The sequence below is a fragment of the Mus musculus genome, chromosome 19, assembly GCF_000001635.26.
Source record: "Mus musculus strain C57BL/6J chromosome 19, GRCm38.p6 C57BL/6J".
In the NCBI taxonomy this organism is placed as follows: Eukaryota; Metazoa; Chordata; class Mammalia; order Rodentia; family Muridae; genus Mus; species Mus musculus.
Genome location: NC_000085.6, coordinates 32,618,433 through 32,638,114, shown reverse-complemented (window position 1 = coordinate 32,638,114; position 19,682 = coordinate 32,618,433). Strand labels below are relative to the sequence as shown.

At 44.1% G+C, this 19,682-nt stretch overlaps 1 protein-coding gene across 4 annotated transcripts in view; it reads right to left on the bottom strand.

Moving 5' to 3' along the window:
- Papss2 (3'-phosphoadenosine 5'-phosphosulfate synthase 2) overlaps positions 1-19,682 on the bottom strand; it is a 71,519-nt gene that overhangs the window by 29,073 nt on the left and 22,764 nt on the right. For 2 of the 4 annotated variants that reach the window (NM_011864.3, NM_001360403.1), the window contains exons 1-3: positions 17,929-18,110; positions 4,115-4,229; positions 846-1,081 (exon numbers count right to left, since the gene is read on the bottom strand). In NM_011864.3, the coding sequence (NP_035994.2) occupies positions 846-1,081; positions 4,115-4,229; positions 17,929-17,961 (384 nt within the window). In that variant the 5' untranslated portion in view covers positions 17,962-18,110. Of the gene's footprint in view, positions 1-845; positions 1,082-4,114; positions 4,230-17,928; positions 18,111-19,682 lie in introns of those variants that run through there. The other 2 variants (XM_006527064.4, NM_001201470.1) reach the window with 1 other exon arrangement.

Below are 19,682 nucleotides of genomic sequence, written 5' to 3'. Positions count from 1 at the left end.
CTGACACTTGCTCTTTTTTGCATAAAATGCGGTATGAGGTTCTTATCAGTCAACAAAAGTGCTGATAACATGTTCTTGGGTTCTGCAGCCTCCAAAGTCATGCGCAGAATAAACCTCTAATCTTTATAAGTCACCACGTCTGGTATTTTGTTATAAGGGAAAAATGGATTAGGACAAAATTTCCTAATGAGATTCTTCATGGCAAAACACCGTGTACTCTTGAAGTTAATACCCTTGGGGTAACAGGAGGAGGTGAATAACTGACAGAGTCCTTTCACCAAGCCCAGAGATGTCCCTCTCATAGGCACACTGCCTGAAGGGAACTGCCGAACACAACTTCCCCTAAGAGCAGGGCTGAGCTCTTAACACAGCAAGGATTTGCTAGAAATATCCTGCTTTAGACCGGAGCAGGGATGCCCCGGTCAGTTCTGTCCCCTCTAAGCCCACAGAAGCCCGTGTTGTGCAGTGGACTTGCTCTGCTTGGGCTAGCTAAATATTCTTGTTCAGACGATCGAAATTACAGACTGGGAAGTTCTTGCTCAACTCTTTCAACTCTGACCACATGTCCCTGGTGACTGTCACCCATAACGGCCTCATGTCAACTGGGGGCACTGGCTTCTGGCAGTGAGGCAACTCTCTTTACATAACCAATAGAGGAAATGAGATGACCCGAAAGGAGAGAGGGAATGGATGGGAAAGTGAAAGTCTGGTGACTTTCTGATCCCCCACCCCCACCCCACCTCCCACTCCCCCGCCCCCCATCCCCACCCCGCTCCACTGGCCGAGGGCCACAGCCCAGGGAGGACTCGAGGATACCAGCTCCCGCCCTGGGCCAAATCTTTTACCTTTGCAAAAGGAGAGATAAAGCTGGTGATGCAAACCAGGCCGGCGTCGGCAAAGAGCCTGGCCACCTCCGCGATCCGGCGGATATTCTCTTCTCGGTCCCCCGCAGAGAATCCCAGGTTCTTATTAAGGCCATGACGGACATTGTCCCCATCCAGAGAGTAACATGGGATGGCGTGAGATACAAGGTACTCTTCCAAAGCAAAGCTTATGGTTGTTTTCCCAGCACCAGAGAGACCTGTTGAGAATAGGCAGGGAGACTAGGATGATAAGTGACCAACTCAGGAATGGTGGTGCATGCCTGGAACCTCCGTGTGGGTGCGGTGGAGACAGAATGATCAGGAGTTTGGGGCTAGTCTCTCAATAAACCAAAGTCCTCAAAAGATGAGAAACCATGAGGTAACCCGGTACCTTTCCACATAGCTAAACTCTTAAGAGAATGCTCTAGGCTTAAATGAAAACCATTAAAATCTAGAAAGAATACAAAGCCCAAGTGCTTGCATCTGTTTTATAGTTTGGAAGGTTTTTTTGTTTTGTTTTTGAGCAACCGAGGTTTGTCAATAGGGAGACCTGGGGTGGTAGATCCTGTGCTGTTTTACCTGCAAACACCTTAAAGATTAGGAAGTTCTTCATACAAATGAGATGCTGGCTGCTTTTGAGAAATCAAAGCTGTGGTGACAGCTGACCTACCTCTTCTGGTAGCACTTAGAGGAGACAGGGAGAGGTACCCAGAAGACTAGCAAGCTCACCCTCCCAACTCCCTGCAGATTTCACTGAACACCCTCTAGACATTAGACCCATCTGCTGCCCTTTGGCTGTGAGAGTTTTCAGAAAATGACTGTTAAAACACAGAGATGGTTGACCACGCTGACCGAGGCTGAGGAGTTCTGAGCTCTTAGGTGCCTGTGCCTTCTGAAAGACCCTTCATGTTTTATGTGCAAATGGAGTCAACGTGTCTGCCACACAGAACTCAATGTGGAAATGGGAAAACCAAAGAGAAAAAAAGGAAAAAGTAAAAGCAGAGAGAAGATGTACGTGTGTGTGTGTGTGTGTTTGCACATGCATGCACATACATGCATGCAAACAAGCGCAAGTGCATGTATGTGCTCATAGAAAAGGTAAACAATAAAGCTGGGACAGAGCTCAGGGCAAAGGAAACACGAAGAGGGAAGAGAAGAAATTAAATAGTCCCTAGGTTTTCAGTCTCGTTTTAAAGTCAAGAACTCTTGACTCTGACAGGGGAGCATTGAAGACATGGCCGTGGAAGGTTCTAATAATCTTTACCAAAATCACCACAGTTTCTTTTGAATTGATCTTGGTAACAGATTTCTCTTAGAGTTTATGTCAGCTGGGAGGTAATGGAAACAGGGACCTTGACTCTCAGGTGTGTCTTCTTGCAACATTATGATGAAATTAAATTTCCTTCCATTTGCCTCAGCTGTTGGAGAACAAAGGCCTCCCCTCAGTGTCCTCGGAGCTGGGCATTGGCTATCCTCTGGGACACGCTGCAGTACTGCTGTCTCGGCAGGGGGCAAGCTCTGGGATGAGTGCATTGATGTTGTATTTCATTCACCTCCACCCACAACAGCCGTGAGTCAGGGTCCAATATGTGCTAGCTCTTTATAAATCAGGGTATTGGGCTCAGAGAGGTTAAATCACTTGTGCAAAGCCACATAGCTGAGGCAGGTGGACTGGCTTCTCAAAGCTGAGCGTCTGCAGTCATTGGTTTCTTTTGGTCTACATCGCTGACATCAAACCTCTGAAGCACAGGCATAAAAGTAAATTTGGAAAAGGTGAAGAGAAGAAAAGTCAGAGGAAATAAACTATTTACACTTCCTCAATCTCCAGCCTACCAGTTTGTTTTGTTTTGTTTGTTTTTTGTTTTTTGTTTTTCCCCCTTTTCAAAAGGGCGCACATTAGAGAACATAAAAACTCCATCTCCCAGAGGGAGAGGGATACACTACAGGCGTCCTGCCAGGCAAGTGTGTCACACTGGCACTTGGGGCTCGCTCCCTGTGCATTGTCTGGCCTCCCCTTTAGAGGACAGATGAAGTTGTTTTGATGCAAATCCCAGCTGTGAATAAAACCAGGAAACCACTAGCACCAGGAAAAAGTCAAGAATAGCAAGACAACGAAAAAAACAACAAACAAACCTGGGTGTGTACCACAGCCCTCCAGTCCCAGCACTGCAAGGCTAAAGGGCGCGCTTGTGAGTCCTGGGCCAGCCTGGGCTTCACAGTGAAACCTCACCTCACAAACCAGAAACAGTTCGAGGGAACATTGGCAACAAGCAGAAGACAAGCAGGAGAAACTGCGGGCAGGCCCTCCAGCGCCACATTCTTCCTAGCTGCTCTCAGGTTAGACATTTTCCTGAATGAGCAGACAATAGCACACAATGGTGCCTTGCTCAAAGCTCAAATATCATGCTTTTGTTTCTGCCCTCCCCCCCCCCTTTTCTGGAAAGTCCTGTCTATGAAGTGAACTTTTAGAAAGGGTTTCCCTTTCTAAATCCTGGCTATTATCAGGTTAGGGCTCAGACCTGGGCTATCAGGGGTCTTAAGGCCTAATTGCAAGTTCATTGTTAATCTCTAGGTTTTGGAACTTGTGGATCAAAAAGGACAAGAAAAAGGGACATTTACTGGGTCATCTCAGAGATAGAAAGCTGTTTCTACAGGTTGTCAAAAGACAACCCGTGGCCAAGATGAGATATCTAACAATCTTTCTCACACAAACTCTTTTTTTTTTTTTTGTTTTTTTGTTTTTTTGTTTTTTTGTTTTTTTTTTTTTTTTGTTTTTGTTTTTTCGAGACAGGGTTTCTCTGTATAGCCCTGGCTGTCCTGGAACTCACTCTGTAGACCAGGCTGGCCTCAAACTCAGAAATCCGCCTGCCTCTGCCTCCCGAGTGCTGGGATTAAAGGCGTGCGCCACCACGCCCGGCTTCTCCCACAAACTCTTAACTTTGTTAAGGGAATAGGCCTCCAGAACTTCAAAACATCAGAGATCTAGCTCTAAACATCCGTAGCCCGACAGGCTGCCAAATGTTCCCTGTCAAATTAGGAAAAACCCATTTGTCGTGGCAGGAAATCTGCTTAGGGGTGCATAGGAGAAGCTCCTTAGAGTTGAAAGGTGTCACAATCCACTTGTCTCATCTCGTGCTGCCAAAGAGAGGTAAGTGACAGCTAGTGGCCTCTCTCAGCCTGTCAGACCCTAGTTTGAAAAATGTGTGCGTGTGTGTGTGTGTGTGTGTGCGCGTGTGCACTCATGTTGATACCTGTTAGCCACACGGTACATCCTCGGAATCCTCCCCTGGTTCCAACCACTTGTCCTCTCTTGTTCCTGCTCACATGATGGGCCTGGTAGACCACATTGGTGGATTTTTGCTGGTCCTACAAAACAAGACAAGATGGAGCATAATATTTGATTAATAAAATATGTATGCTTTACACAGAACACATACACTCATTTTAACTTTAAGTTGCAGAGTTGCAGTATACAACAGTGTCTATGAAACATATTTGGCAAAGTCCCACCCTCCTCCCCCAGTATTTGAACTTTCTTTACCCCACTCATTTATCTACACATATGCCAGGAGAAATTTTGTTTCCCCAATGTAATTAATTTTGAAGTACTGTACAATATCCCATTGACTCATACAATACAATCTACTACATAAGTAATAGAACTATGGCTCTGGCCTTTTCTAGCTACACCTCCTTGTCTCAAACAAGAAAACAGAGTAGTAGCTATTAATTTTACTAGTTTAAAGACAAACCCTGTCTTTGGAACAGCCTCCTTTCTGACTCTTCAAATTAGGCTCTTTAGATGCTCTCATAGCTCTGGTTCCATGGCAGTTAAAATTGGGTACCTACTATAGGAGGCGGAGGGAGATGTCTGCTTCTATACATGTATGTTCTCTTCAGAGTCTGTGGGCTTAAACACAGAACAACCTAATACTCCTGCAGCAAGGGGAATTCTAGTGGGGGCTGGTTGACCCATCCTGTCTCCTTGGAGCCAGGTGACATGGTAAATGCTTAATAAAGTCAAAATCAGATGTGGTAGCTCACACCTGCTATTCAGTACTTGGGAGGCGGAGGCAGGAGAGTTTTCTGGAATTTCAGGACAGCTTGGGCTATATAGTGACTTTCAGATCACCCTGTGCTACAGTGTATAATGTCTCACAAAGAAAGAAAGCAAACTATCTAGGCTCCTCCCTACTCAACCATGGATAAGAGTTTGGTCTCTAAGTTTTTAAGCACACTGGCCACTGCCTCAGTAGAACTAAACTTTGGGATTTTTTTCTAATACACACACACACACACACACACACACACACACACACACACACACAGTTTTAAAGGTTTATTTATTCTATGTATGTGAGCACATTTACATTGTGGTTCTCCTCAGACACACCAGAAGGGGGCATCAGATCCCATTACAGATGGTTGTGAGCCACCACGTGGTTGCTGGGATTTGAACTCAGGACCTCTAAAAGAGCAGTTAGTGCTCTTAACCACTAAGCCATCTCTCCAACCCCTTTTGTACTTTCCCAAGGTCAACATGTCATGTCAAGGTAATGTTTCAAAACCCCAACAGAAATGAACCAATTCACACATCATACATCTGCATTTGTGTTATGAGAACACCAGCCTAGCCTGGGAACAAGGTACAAGGCTTGATGAATAATGAAGGAAAGGATAAGAGATCCGGCAAGCACAGATTGGGGTGGACTTTGATAAAATGTAACCTGGTAAATCAACAGGCTTTGGACTACCCATACGTGTCTGTGATGTAGTAATTTCTGAACTCTAAAAACCTATCCTCTTGGTGTCTCTGTCTCCCTGTCTCTCTCTTTTTCTGTCTCTGTCTCTCTGTGTGGGCATATGCATGGGTGAAGGATAGAGATCAATATTGAGTGTCTTCCTCTCTTACTTTCTGCCTTATTTTTTGATCTAAGGCCTCCCATTAAACCTAGAGTTTAGGAGCCAGGATAAACTGAATTCTCCTGTCTTAGTCTCATTAGCCCTGCACTTGCAGATATGGGTGTTACACCCAGCTTTTTAGTTTTGTTCTTCTATTTACTCTTTGAGAATTTCGTTCATGCACGCAATTAAATATCATATCCACCCACATTTCCTTCCTCCAAATCCCCTCAATTTCCCCAGCACACCCCCTCCCAAATTAAAATAATATATATATGTATATATATATATATGTATGTATACATATATATATATTCCCACTTAATTTAATTAGTGTTGTCCATACATACATGGGTATGGGACCATTCACACCCACAAAGGAGCAAGATTCTTTTTCCTTAGCAGATGTCAGAAAGCTCCTTAGTTAGGGGTGGGGCCTTGTGAGCCTTCCCTCCCACCCTGTCCCCATATCGATTGGCTTGATCCTGGGCAGGTAACCAGGGTCCAACAACCATGTCTGGAGGAGACATGTCTCCTCCCAGTCCTCCAGCATGTGTCCTCCCAGTCCTCCAGCATGTGTCCTCCCAGTCCTCCAGCATCTGTCCTCCCAGTCCTCCCACATTTCATTCTTCCCTTCTCCTCTTTGGCAGTGTTTTCTGAGCCTTGGTAAGAGTAGCAAGTTTTTCAGTGTTGGTGCTGGGGATCCATGCTCTGTTCCCCAAGTGTGTATACCATGCACTTTACCCAGGAGCCACCCCCAACCCCTCTATGAGCTTAATATACATTTAGAGCGGAGAGAGCACTAATGTTCTTGAACAAGACCCAGAGGATACTAGGAAACTCGGGATCATGTGCGGGCAGCATTTATATGCAGAGTAGATCAAGTTGCCACTTTTCTGTGTCTCCCTTTTGTAAAATTAGTGACTTTTTAATATAAGTGCAAATAGTAAATAAACCCATCAGCTTTATTTCTTTGCCCTTGCAAGTAACCACACAGAGAAACAAAGATTTATTTCAAGATTGTCCTAGGGTTTCTATTCCTGGACAAAACCTCATGACCAAGAAGCAAGTTGGTAGGAAAGGGTTTATTCGGCTTACACTTCCATACTGCTGTTCATCACCGAAGGAAGTCTGGACTGGAACTCAAGCAGGCCAGAAAGCAGGAGCTGATGCAGAGGCCATGGAGGGATGTTCTTTACTGGCTTGCTTCCCCTGCCTTACTCAGCCTGCTCTCTTATAGAACCCAAGACTACCAACCCAGAGATGGTCCCACCCACAAGGGGCCTTTCCCCCTTGATCACTAATTGAGAAAATGCCTTACAGTTGGATCTCATGGAGGCATTTCCTCAACTGAAGCTCCTTTCTCGGTGATAACTCTAGCTGTGTCAAGTTGACAAAAAACTAGCCAGTATAAAGATGTACCCCAATACTGGGGCAGTTAAATGATTTATAATAACCCCATAAACTAATCCAGCTACCTCCTACTCCCATTCCATGATATTTGCATATTACTGTTGCATTTATATTTGCATATTGCATATTAGGCTTCAGATTTTTTCTCATGGTGTTTTCTTGGACCCTCTCCTTGGGCCAATCTCTTCATTCTACTGGCAGATCTGAATCTCTCTCTCTCTCTCTCTTTGTCTCTCTCTCTCTGTCTCTCTGTCTCTCTGTCTGTCTGCCTGTCTTTCTCTCTCCCTTCCCCTTGGCTGGCAGAAGCTTCTGCCCTGTTCTCTCTTCTGTCCAGCCATTGGGTGATCAGCTTTTATTGACAAGGCAGAGAATAAATGGTAACAATTGTTTACGCAAACCTGAGTCAGGAGATTCTTGGTATAAGCATTACAATGTTGTGTCAGATAGAAACAAGATGTGAGAGAAGAGAAATCAGCATTTGAAGAACACAAAGATAACCTTTACACAGTGCACAAAAACACTATGCCTACACCCTTTAGAAACTAAAAAGCCAAAAAGGGCTATAGGTAGAGCTGTCTGGGAGTTGACATGGGATAATGAAGTGAATAGGTTCTGTCAAGACCAAGAAGCTGACCAAACGTGAGTGCTGCTGGCTAGTATTCAATGCAGACCCCAGCACAAGGGACTGCAGACATTGGATTGTAACCATTCACTTCAGAGAGTAGAGGGAAGGAGGAGCTTCCTCAAGACCCCTGAAATGATGGCAATGATGAGGCACAGGCCTGATAAGGGGCAGTTGACAGGAACAAGCATAACAGTGGTGTCTGAGGTGGGGCAAAATGGTGGCTAAGACCCAGGGAGAGAGAGGGGGTGTCAGCCAGGTTAGCTACCTACATCTTCCAAAGTGGATGTTCTAATGTCTCATCAAACAAATCTAGTCAGAGCCCGGAAGGAGTAGGTACAGTCCTAGCACACTATGGGCCAGACAGGGTCGCAAGAGAGGGAGACCCAGACACTCTATAATCGAAGGACAGCGTTTGCACCTCCTTCCTCTGTCTTTGCTATGTCACTAAACTGAGATTACCACGCCTAAATTCTCAGGACTGGAAGACCATTCCCAAGCTCCTTCATTGACTTTCAGCCCCCACTCTTTGCTCAGACAATCCTAGGCACTAAGCCAGCAGAGTCCTTGACATCAATTTGGGTAGAAAGATGAACAACAACAACAACAACAACAACAACAAATTGAAGTATCTCTACTTCCCTAAGGAGAGAAGCACACACTGGGAATGATTGTCATCAATAATAATAATAATAATAATAATAATAATAATAATAATAATAAACATACCCCTGATGAAAACCCAGGTCAAATAGCAGAAGGGTTACAAAGTGGAACACTACTCAGATCCCAAAATGAATGGATGGCTGATATGTTCAACGTGAATGGAATGACTGACCTTATGCCAACCCCAGGAAGTCTTATAGAAAATGATGTCTGTGTGATTCCATTAGTAGGAAGTCACAGAATGGGGAAAACAAACCAGTCACGTTAGAACAGCAGCCGCCCTGGGTGACTGCAGTGCCCCTGTGCTGAGAACGGCTTGGTAAGTCTTCATGTTTTCCTCACTGAAGGCACGCTTAAGGTGTGCATTTCACCATAGGTGAAATTTATCAGCTGCATGTTTTAAAAGGCAAAGAAACGAAAACCATGTAAGATTTCAGACAGACGAACCCCTTCCTGGATGCTAATGTGCTTCTAACCACAGGACATTAGACTACAGTGTCCTGGCCATCTGGGTAATAAGCCCCCCAACGTTCATTCTGTCTTTTTCTGGCTATTTTTTTCTCAGCACATGGGCAGAAATCCAGCATCAGCTCACGTTCTGTTAATCTTTTATTTATTTATTTATTTATTTATTATATGTAAGTACACTGTAGCTGTCCCCAGACACCCCAGAAGAGGGTATCAAATCTCACTACGGATGGTTGTGAGCCATCATGTGGTTGCTGGGATTTGAACTCACGACCTTTGGAAGAGCAGTCGGTGCTCTTAACTGCTGAGCCATCTCTCCAGCCCACATTCTGTTAATCTTATTTAGGTATTCTGACACACCACTGATTCCATCTTCAGAGGCTTCTCATCTAAAGCCAGATAGTTACTCATTTACTCTGTTTGTTCATTTATTTAACTAACAGTGGTAGAGCTTGAACCAAGGGCATCACACATGCTGGGTAAGTGTACCCTTCAATTCCGCTGATATTGCCAGCCCCTTTGAAAGTGGCTTTGAAGCTTGCTGTGCAGTCCGACATAGCTTAGAGCTTGTTATTCCCCTCCCAAGTAGCTGGGATTACAGACATGTGCCACCATCACATACCTGGCTTTTAAAAAGGAGATTTAAAGACATTCTCCTTTATGTACATGTGTGCATACTTGCCTGTATTAGCACCACATACATGTACTTTCCTGGAAGACCAGAAGAAGGTGCTAGATTCCCTGGAACTGAAATTAAAGGTTGTGAGCCCTTTCATTTATGTAGGTGTTGGGAACTGAACCCAGAGACTCTGCAAGAGCAGCCAGTACTCTTAACCGCAGAGCCATCTCTCAGCTCTTATAGCTGTGGTTTAATCATGACTTTTGAACATTTTTTTTTTCACTATAGCAAAGTTAAGCAAATATACTTTCCAGTGACCGGGTACTGAGTTCTTTTGGTTCAATAAAACATTTTGCTTACTTCAAAATCAATCTTGATGTTTTACAAAGGCAAATAAATAAAATAGAGTAGATATTTTGATGATATTTGAACTGCAGAGGGGTAGGGTGGCTACAAAGTCTCCTTCCACACTGGAAACTTTGCAATTCTATGAAGAGCATGTAGTGTTCCGAGCTTTGGAAAGAAAATCTTTGGCTGGAAAAAGATCCTCTCTACAGTTTTGTAAAACACACCACACACACACACACACACACACACACACACACACACACACACACACACACGAAGGGAGCTGCTGTTTAAAGAAAACTCTTTCAAAAAAAGTCCCTGCCAAGAAAGTTTCCCTTCAACAAGCAAAAATGTTGGAACTAGAAAGCAAACCTGGACTGGAAGCCACTTCAGAGTCTCCTTGGGCTGTGACCCACAGCGAGTTATTAACTACCCTGAACTTCTATCCACTTTCCTGAATAACAAGATGCTTCCCTCCTGTGGTTGATGAAATATTTAACTAAGATCATTATTTAAATAAAGTAACAGAGAAAACCTCAGACATGGGGTTGGCTGTTAGATTCGGTGACAATCACGGGGAGAAGATGATAGTCTAAAGCCATGCAGATTTAGGAGATTCTAGGGGGTGTGGGTTCTCTCTGGGACAGGTCTGGGGCAGAAGGGCTCTTGATCACATCAGACAGGAGATAGGACGACACCTTACACGGAATCATGAATTCCACACAGACGACCAGGGTGTCACTGCTCTTGCAGGTCTAATGACAGAAGCTTACCCAAGGAAGCACTCCAAGCTGACCCATCCCAGTTTACCCAGTTTAAAGTCACCTCGTTTTGCTCGATGTACTGCCCTTCTTTGGGTGCTCTTGGAGTGGCACTTTGTTACCAGAATAGGAGGGGAGGCCTTTGCCCAGGGTCAACTTCATGAGCTCTTCAGAATGCAGGTCACACCACACAACCTATGCGTCAGTGTCCCTCCACGGACACTCCCCTTCCTCCCATTGGTGGTGCAGAAAAGGGAGAGAAGAGAAACTTCTGAACTCAGGGTGAGGAGCCCTGGGTCATGGCAGAGAGCCTCAGCCTTGACATTGTGTGATCAGAAGAAAATAAACCTGAGGGAGAGACTTGAACGTGTTTACGGCGGGGGTGGGGCAGTCCCAGAGCCAAGCTTAGCGTCACAAGTGTCTCACAAAAGGGAGGGCGCCCCTGGAATGAGACATCCAGAAACAGTGCAGCGCGCTAAGTTTCCTAACATGTAAAAACAGTGAGTGCATCCGAGTTCTCCTTTGACCCCAGCTCACCCTGCACAGTACAAACAAAGCCACAGCATCCCTGGAAAACACCCACGGGCTTGTGACCTTGACCCGCACAGGTGTTTCACCACGTGTTTGCTGTTCCCTTGCTGGTCCATGGGAGGAAGTAAAACTACAAGAAATTTCCTGAGACCATAGACACGTCCCTCTGACTTTTCTCTGCTGTACCCTGGCTTTAAAGAATCTCTACAGTTATAATCGCGATTCTTACCCAAAACTATTTATAGCAACGTTATTTAAGTCTTGAAGTTAGGAACCACAGATATGCTTGTGAATTAACGCGATGACAGCGCCTCTGGATGACAATGTCAGTGCATTCCCACCTGAAACTGCATCCTGCCATAGGCTCAAATGGGAAACAGGTTGCAGAGAAAGTTAGTTTTAATCTCACATTTTTTTTTTTTTTTTTGGCTTTTCGAGACAGGGTTTCTCTGTATAGCCCTGGCTGTCCTGGAACTCACTCTGTAGACCAGGCTGGCCTCGAACTCAGAAATCCACCTGCCTCTGCCTCCCGAGTGCTGGGATCAAAGGTGTGCGCCACCACGCCTGGCTCTACATTCACTTTTTAAACATATGTATAAGGCTACAGAGAACAACAAGTCTGGGAAATCAAGAGGGAAATGCTGGTAGGAATGAACTGTTTATCTTGAGGCTTGGGAAGGTTGGCAATTGTCTTCCCTCTTATTTCTATATTCTGAGTTTTCAGCACTAAATTTGGAAGTAATATTTTTTTTTTTTAAAAATATAGATATTTTGTAACCAGAAAATATGGTGTTTTCAGGGATTGCTGATATGCAGGGCAAAGCACGTTCTGAGGTAAATTACAACCAAAAGAACAACAGCCGACCCAAAGCAATCGCTAAGCAAACCCACAGCTGATAAACCTGACGTCTTAGGAGCCCGTTCCCTGAACTGAGTCCCACTAAGAAGCATGGCGAGGAGCAGGGAGGCTACCAAGCATTTAACCTTGAGTGTGTAATCTTCAATTGCTTCCTCAAGAGAAAAGAGAATTTCTCTAATAAAAGCCTAGCAGCTTCTGAACAGCTACCACAGATGGAAGCCTCGCTTTACAAATTCTCCTTAGTAAGCTAGTCACCTTTACCTTCAGAGTCTTTGTCTGCTGTAGCTACCCTTGGGGACTTCACTCAATGCATGCTAACTATGTAGTAGTGTTTGGTAGCAGCTGAGCACAAAGCCCACCTTGGTATAGTTACCACACACTGGATACTCAACAGTCCGCTCCAATCTTGTAGTTAGTTACTGGGGGACAGAGAAGTTTTAAGTGAAGAAGAGTCACTAAGTTTTGTTTTTTTTTTTGTTTGTTTTCGAGACAGTTTCTCTGTGTAGCACTGGCTGTCCTGGAACTCGCTTGGTAGACCAGGCTGTCCTCAAACTCAAAGAGATCTGCCTGCCTCTGCCTTCTGAGTTCTGGGATTTAAATCTGTGAGCTATAACACCCGTCAAGTCACTAATTTTAAAACAGTGCATGTGTGTATAAGGAGTTTTATATAGGAGAAAATATGGTTCTAAATGATCGTGAATAAAGAGCCCAAACATAAAGGAAGTTGACAAAGGGCCATGTTCAATCTGAGCTCATGGGTACAGTTTTCACAATAAAGTGTATTCACTCATTATGTCTCTCAGCTTTCTGGTGTGTGATACATTCCCGAAATGTGTCTTATCAGGATTTACTTGGGCACGCAATTTTAGGGTTTGTCCTCCATAGTAATTTGTGGTTGTGGCATCAGACCATATCGATAAAAGAGCAGAACAAGTAGGTTTGTTCACTTTATGATGTTCGGGAAGCAGAGAGAAGGGACCAAGATCCCAGGACCTCCTTAGTCACACCTCTGAATGATCTAACTGCTTCCAACCCACATCTTCCACCTTCTTATAGAGCCACAGCCTTAGAACAGACATTTGCCAACTGGACCTTCAGGGAACACTGCAGAGACAGCACTATTTATCATGCTTAGCATATTCCCGGAAGCATGTCAAAATACTTTTGAGTTGGGTCAAACAAAGCTACATTAGGTGTCCAGGGACAAAATACCAATGCTGACCACTGAGGCAGGAGAGCTGACAGCTTACTTAAAAATCAAATTAAAACCATTGCCCCAAAAAAGTGTTTGCACAATATAGAAATGGTCCAAATCTAGAATTTATTAGGCAAAAATTGTGATCGAATGGGAAGTTTTAGGGTGGATTCAAATTATAATTTCTGTCAGAAGACCAGAGGAATCCTTCTTACCAGTTCCTATCATCAGGGGCTTCAGTGAATCATTACGCCAAGAGCAAGATGTTGATTTAAAGACGAAATACTCTGACAGTGGAGATGATGGAACTTTTGGAAGTCCAATAAGAAAGCAGACGCTGACATAGGATGGATGATAATTTGAACACTTTAGGTTTAACAAAAGTGACAACACAACTGTGTCTTAAGTGGAGCATCTTTAAAACGTAAGATCTGAAAACCTTGCGCGTGGCTTTTTACGGTATTTCTTTTTTGTCCCCCAAGCTCTGAAAAACCACGTGTCCACGACGGGAAAATCCTGCAGACGAAGATACGGTTGCTTCCCTCCTCTCTGGAGTGTGTGTGCCGTTAGAGATGTCCGGGAGAAGTCTGTACTCCGGAGACATACTGGACAGCAGCCGGAAGAGGCGGGACTATGGAACTGCCACACTGACCCTAGCTGGGGGACTACCCAGTCTGGCCTTTTGTGCAGAGTTCTGCAGGAAGGAACCAGTTTGGCACCCTGGGACACTAAAGCTAAAGCTGTACATTAAGTCTCAAGGTCCCCCGCTGAATCAACTTCACTTTTAACTGTAGTGTGCACGTGATCCTGTTGGTCTTACTGAACTGAGCAACAAACATCTCATCTCCCATGCTCATTCTGTCAGGAATGCCTGTCCTTGCCGTGATCCCCAACCGTCTGGGCCAACTACCCCATGATGATTCATAACAGTAGCAAATTTAAAGTCATGAAGTAGCAACGAAAATAATTTTATGGTTGGGGGTCAGCACAACATGAGGAACTGTACTAAACTGCAATTAGAAGGGTGAGAACCACTGAGGCAATAGAATTTATCGTCTCCCAGTCTCTGATATTTGTGGGATGTAGGCTTAGATTTTTTTCAAAGAGTTCTTTACTTAGGGTTCTTAAGTGTTTCAACCTTCCTTCTAGGCACCGGACCCAGGTAGAGGAATAAGACAGTTAATAGAAAAAAGGGGGCTGTGGACCTGTTTAGCAGTAGTTCCTTGGGGTGATTCTATTCTTCGTCGTCAGGATACTAGCAGTCTAGTCCAATAGCAAATTCCGTACACAAATCAGTAGCAGTGGCCCGACCCAGCAGAAACCACAAGGTTGTTCCCAGTACTCAGATTATACATGATTTTCCTTAAGGAGGGATGGGTAGGGACATAACTCAGTTTCTATCTTCACAGCACACGGATCCCATCTGCATCCATGTTACATTTCCTCAGGCTAGGCTTTGAGAGGCTTTCACTAATGCTTAAAAGGCTACCTCCAGTTCTGGTAGTTCAAATGCAGGGTGTTCCCTAATCAAGGCCTCTGTGTTAAAGGTCAGACCTGTGGGGCACCTACCTGCTGTCACTTCCACCTTTCTCTTACCTGTCACTACCTAATCCTGCCTGTGGAGTCCAAGTTTCCGGATCCCAGAAAGGGCTCCTTAGTGCAGATCTGATTTGATTTCTGTTGTTGATAAGACACCCAACCTCTTCTATAGCAGGGATCTCTTTGTCCTGGTTTCCGCAGAACTTCCAGTGGGCACTCAGTGATCTCACATGTTCCCCAGACTTTGCCTACCACCAGGGTGCTAGAAAACCCAAATCTGTATCTTTAGATACCTAAATGCCTAGTATTTGTGGCTCTCTCCAGCCACGGAAACAGCACAATGATGATGGAATTCATCCTCTTGTCTTCGAGTCTCTCGATCGGGTTCTCAAACGGCTGCTTATCATCGAGGAGTCATCCTGACACACTCAACTTTCCTTTTTAAAAGCTACCAGCTTATCTCTAACTCTTATCACCAAAGTGGGCCAATTATTCTCAAGTCATCCTGCTCCTGTTAGCCAGCCATTCCTGACACCTTTCAAACTGGATTTTGTCTCTCTCTCTCTCTCTCTCTCTCTCTCTAGTCCACTTATTGGCAATTTAAGAGATTTCCCTTTCTTCAAATTCTACAATGGACCACGTGGCTTTCAGAGCAATGCCCAAAGACTTCATGTTGAGACATAAGCCAAAGCTTTCAGCCTCTCTCCTTTGGCCTTCCCCATTTGTTTGTTGTCTAAGCAACCTAGGCTTACCTCAGACTGGGCCTGATCCTGCTTCAGTTTCCCAGTGATGGGATTATGGGTATATGGCACCATGCTAGCCCCTTCTATTGACAGTCACACGAACCCCATTCTTCTTTCTAGAACAAGATATTCCTTTTGGAACCTTAGCCAGAGTTCTCCTTGCTTGGACTATCCTCCTCTTCCCCCACTCATTGTGTCTCCCACATCACAGCCAAGTTTCAGCTACTTGCCCTTTACCCCCAGACACACTGCACGATGGCCTCTTCTAACCTCACAGGGGTTTGTTTGACCCCATTTGACAGTTCGTTTATTCACCTTAGCTTATTTCTCCTTGTGGAAAATAACAGATTCCTAGGGCCCTCCCTAAGACATTGTAGCTCAGCTGCTGAGAGACAGAGTCTGAAGCATCTCAGAGTTTCAGTGTTCAGGCAAGCACAGTGCTAGGAAACACTGGCTAATATGCCCAAACGTAGGTCACAAGCAGTTGTTTCCTGACACACCTGTCTGCCTTTGAATTCATGCGCCTGAAATACAGTAGTACTTCTGGTTTACCCAATAGAGGGCTGGAGAGAGGTCTCAGCAGTGGAAGGTACTTGCTGTATAATAATGAGACCTAGAATTCAGATCCCAGCATCCTCTAACAAGGCAGGCATCCAGCAAACACCCATAACTGTGGCTCCCAGGAATCCACTACTCCCTGCTGGCTTCCACATGTGCACAGATGTGCACCTTACACACACACACACACACACACACACATGCATGTATACTTATGTACACATACACACAAATAAAATTTATGAGTTGGGAGGGGGTATGTTGGGGTAATATGGGAGGAGTTGGAGGGAGAGGTGAGGGGTAGATATGGTCATACTTCATTGTTTACATATATAAATTTCTCAAAAATAAATATTTTATTTTTAGAGATATATTTATTTTTATTTTTTGTGTATGAGTGTTTTGTCTGTCTGTCTGTAAGTGTACCATGTATATGCCTGGTGTCTGTGTGCTGTGGACGGGCCTGGTGCAGTTCTTGTGAACCAATCCCCTAATGAATAAAGGAGCCAATCACTGGGCAAGTAGGAGGGACTTCTGGGTTGGAGGGCGGAAGGAAAAAGGCAGGAGATAGTTCCTTTTTGGAATGGGGACAACATCAGGGTGAGATGTAACTGCTAGAGTTTCCCATTATCATGGAGGATCCACAAGGATTCACCACTGGAGGAATCGGATTATAATAAGGCTTACAAGATTAGGTTTCAGTTGTTGCGTCCAGAGTTAAGTTACCATTGTTCCTGAACTTAGTTTGTGTTGGCGGTTTCCTTCATGTGGTGGCTCATCTGGGTTCAAAGAGTAGCAAAGAGTGGGTCTGCACCTGATGTGTACCACAAAGGTCGTGGGGAGGGGGGGCGGGGAGGGAGAGTTGAAGCGTGGGGCTGGCGTGGTAACGACCAGCCAGTAGAAACTTAGCGAGCTGGGTGGAATGTTTTGGGAGCTCAAGGCCAGAGAGTCTCCACGAAATAAAACAGGTCGGCCATTGCCTGCCAGTGCATGGCCAACCAGGCAGCTGGGGCGAGCCGGTCGTTTTTTAATATTTCCCGCAACACACAGGCCTGAAGAGAGTGTCAGATGACCTGGAACTGGAGTTACAGACAGTTGTAAGCTCACATGTGGATGCTGGGGACAGAATCCAGGACCTGAACCTCTGAGATGTTTCTCCAGGCTAAGAAATATTTTAAAGTGTGTTTAGTTGTAGATTTGAATACAGTTTATGGCTAAAAACCTGAGACAGGTGATTTATATATGTCCAAACTCAGCAAAAGAAACACATCTAATATCAAACATTTGTATAATAATTATATTTCAATTAAGCTGCTGTAAAAATTAGTGTGTTATATCAAATAAATAATATTAAACAAAATTTAAACTTCAGAGAGGAATCTAAATTAATTGTGATAAGACTACTATTATTTAACCACTATTTAATCCTGGCTATTCACTTCTTACTGAAGTAGGAATGACCTGTTTGGTAATTAAATTGTTTACTTACATGATCTTGTTTTATTAAGTAAACTAACCAGTTACAAACCTAAATATACCACCAGTTACATTACCTTTTCGTATATATAACTTTGTGTTTATACCTTGGTTATAGAATCATACTATTTTTAAGCTACTTTATCCCTTTAAAATTAAAAAATAAAAATTATTAAGCACCAGCTATTTACTAAGAATTGTAATAATTTGGAGTGTCAGAAGGCAGCCCAGACACACAACCAGTAAGGCCACTGCTGAAGCTTTCTACTATACCAGCAGGAAGTCTGCAACAAAAACTGTTGAGACCATAGCAGCAAAACGTCAGACACCTGGATAAAGTTGCCAGATTTCAAGGGCTTACTTACTCTTTTATGGTTCATTTTGAAATTTGCAGACATGATAATTCTTCAGAGTTTAGGTAACTTCCTCCAAGACATGATATCTGATGTTGAGAATACTCGGTTACAAACTGGCTTTGCTGGCCATTGGGGTGAATGAATGAGCTGCAGAGTCTGTGAAGGTCTGTGAGGTGGGTGTGAATGGGAATGGGGAAGAGAAGGCAACCTCACACTCCAGAACCCTGAATTCAGACTTTCTACTGCAGCACCCTCCCCCTCTATCAACCAATGAGCAAGGACTCTTTTTTTTTTTTTTTTTTTTTTTGGAACCCTGCCATTCCTCTTCTGGCTGGCACAACTCACAAATTCTAGTGTGGAAGGAAAGGCCAATGATCTACGGAGGTCAGCCTGCACACTTTAATAAACTGCTTGGAGAAAAACAATAACTAAAACATACCTACACATATATACCTAATCACCTCTGTTATTAATTTTTTTAAATCTATACTGGAATCTATAAAGGAATAAATTATTCCTTATTTTCTAGCTCAGGAAGTACGGACCATGATGTCCTCTGGGTGCCTACCCAGCATGTAGTTTTGATGGGATAAGGTGTGGGCTCCTGACAGGCAGAGGCAGTGCCCCATGAGTTCTTGTCATTATACCAAGCCAACAGGACATTGGTAGAATTAAAAAACTTCCTGAAATGCCCAAGGAAAGACACAAGAGCAGAGAACCTCATATCATATGGTAAATGGACAGATGGTGACATGTTCATAGCTCTTCGCTTATATCCCAGAGACTTCTTGATGTCCCCATCTGAGTGTCTCTGGATGACAAAACACAGAGAAAAAAAAAAAAACCAACAACCCGTGCTTTTCTGAAGATTTTATAGACAAAGCAAAACAAAACAAAATATGAACTTGGCATTTCTTTTCCTAAAAACATTAAAATGAAGGTGCCACATGGGTCGAGGAGATTCCTCAATCAAGAGAACAAACTGAAACAAGACAAAATGTCCTTAGGTTTCTTCATTCGCCTGTGGTAAAGATGGAACCAGACAGAAAGAGCAAAGATGCCATGGCCTAAAGACATGCTCGTCTCCTGCCAGTTCAACTTTCAGCTATGCTTTGAAAATGGGAAACCCTGCCTGAGTCTGCAAAGGATTTCTGGGGATTTAGAAATATTGGTTAAACAAATGGAGCCATTTGGGAACCTTTAAACAGAAAACATGACTCCAGGACAAGGCTTTAGTGACAACTGTGATTGTATATGCTCGTTCCTTTTAGAAGGTGTGACCCTGTTGGAGTGGGTGTGTCACTGTGGGTGTGGGCTTTAAGACCCTCATCCTAGCTGCCTGGAAGCCAGTATTCTGCTAGCTGCCTTCAGATGAAGACATAGAACTCTCAGCTCCTCCTGCACTGTGCCTTCCTGGATGCTACCATATTTCTGCCTTGATAATAGACTAAACCTTTGAACCTATAAGCCAGCCTGAATCAAATGTCCTTATAAGAAGTGCCTTGGTCATGGTGTCTGTTCACAGCAGTAAACCCTAACTAAGACCCAAGGTTAGATATGAGTTTGTGGAAGCTAGATTTCTTTCTTCATTGAGCTACCAAAACCTCATACTTGAATCCTTTTAGTTCATGCCTCTAATCTTAACACCCAGGAAGCTGAGGCAGAAGGATTGCTATGAGTTTGAGGCCAGTGTGATTGACAGAGTGAGACTTGGTGAAATAACGCAAAACCAACCACACAAATCAAAACAAAGAAACAAGCAG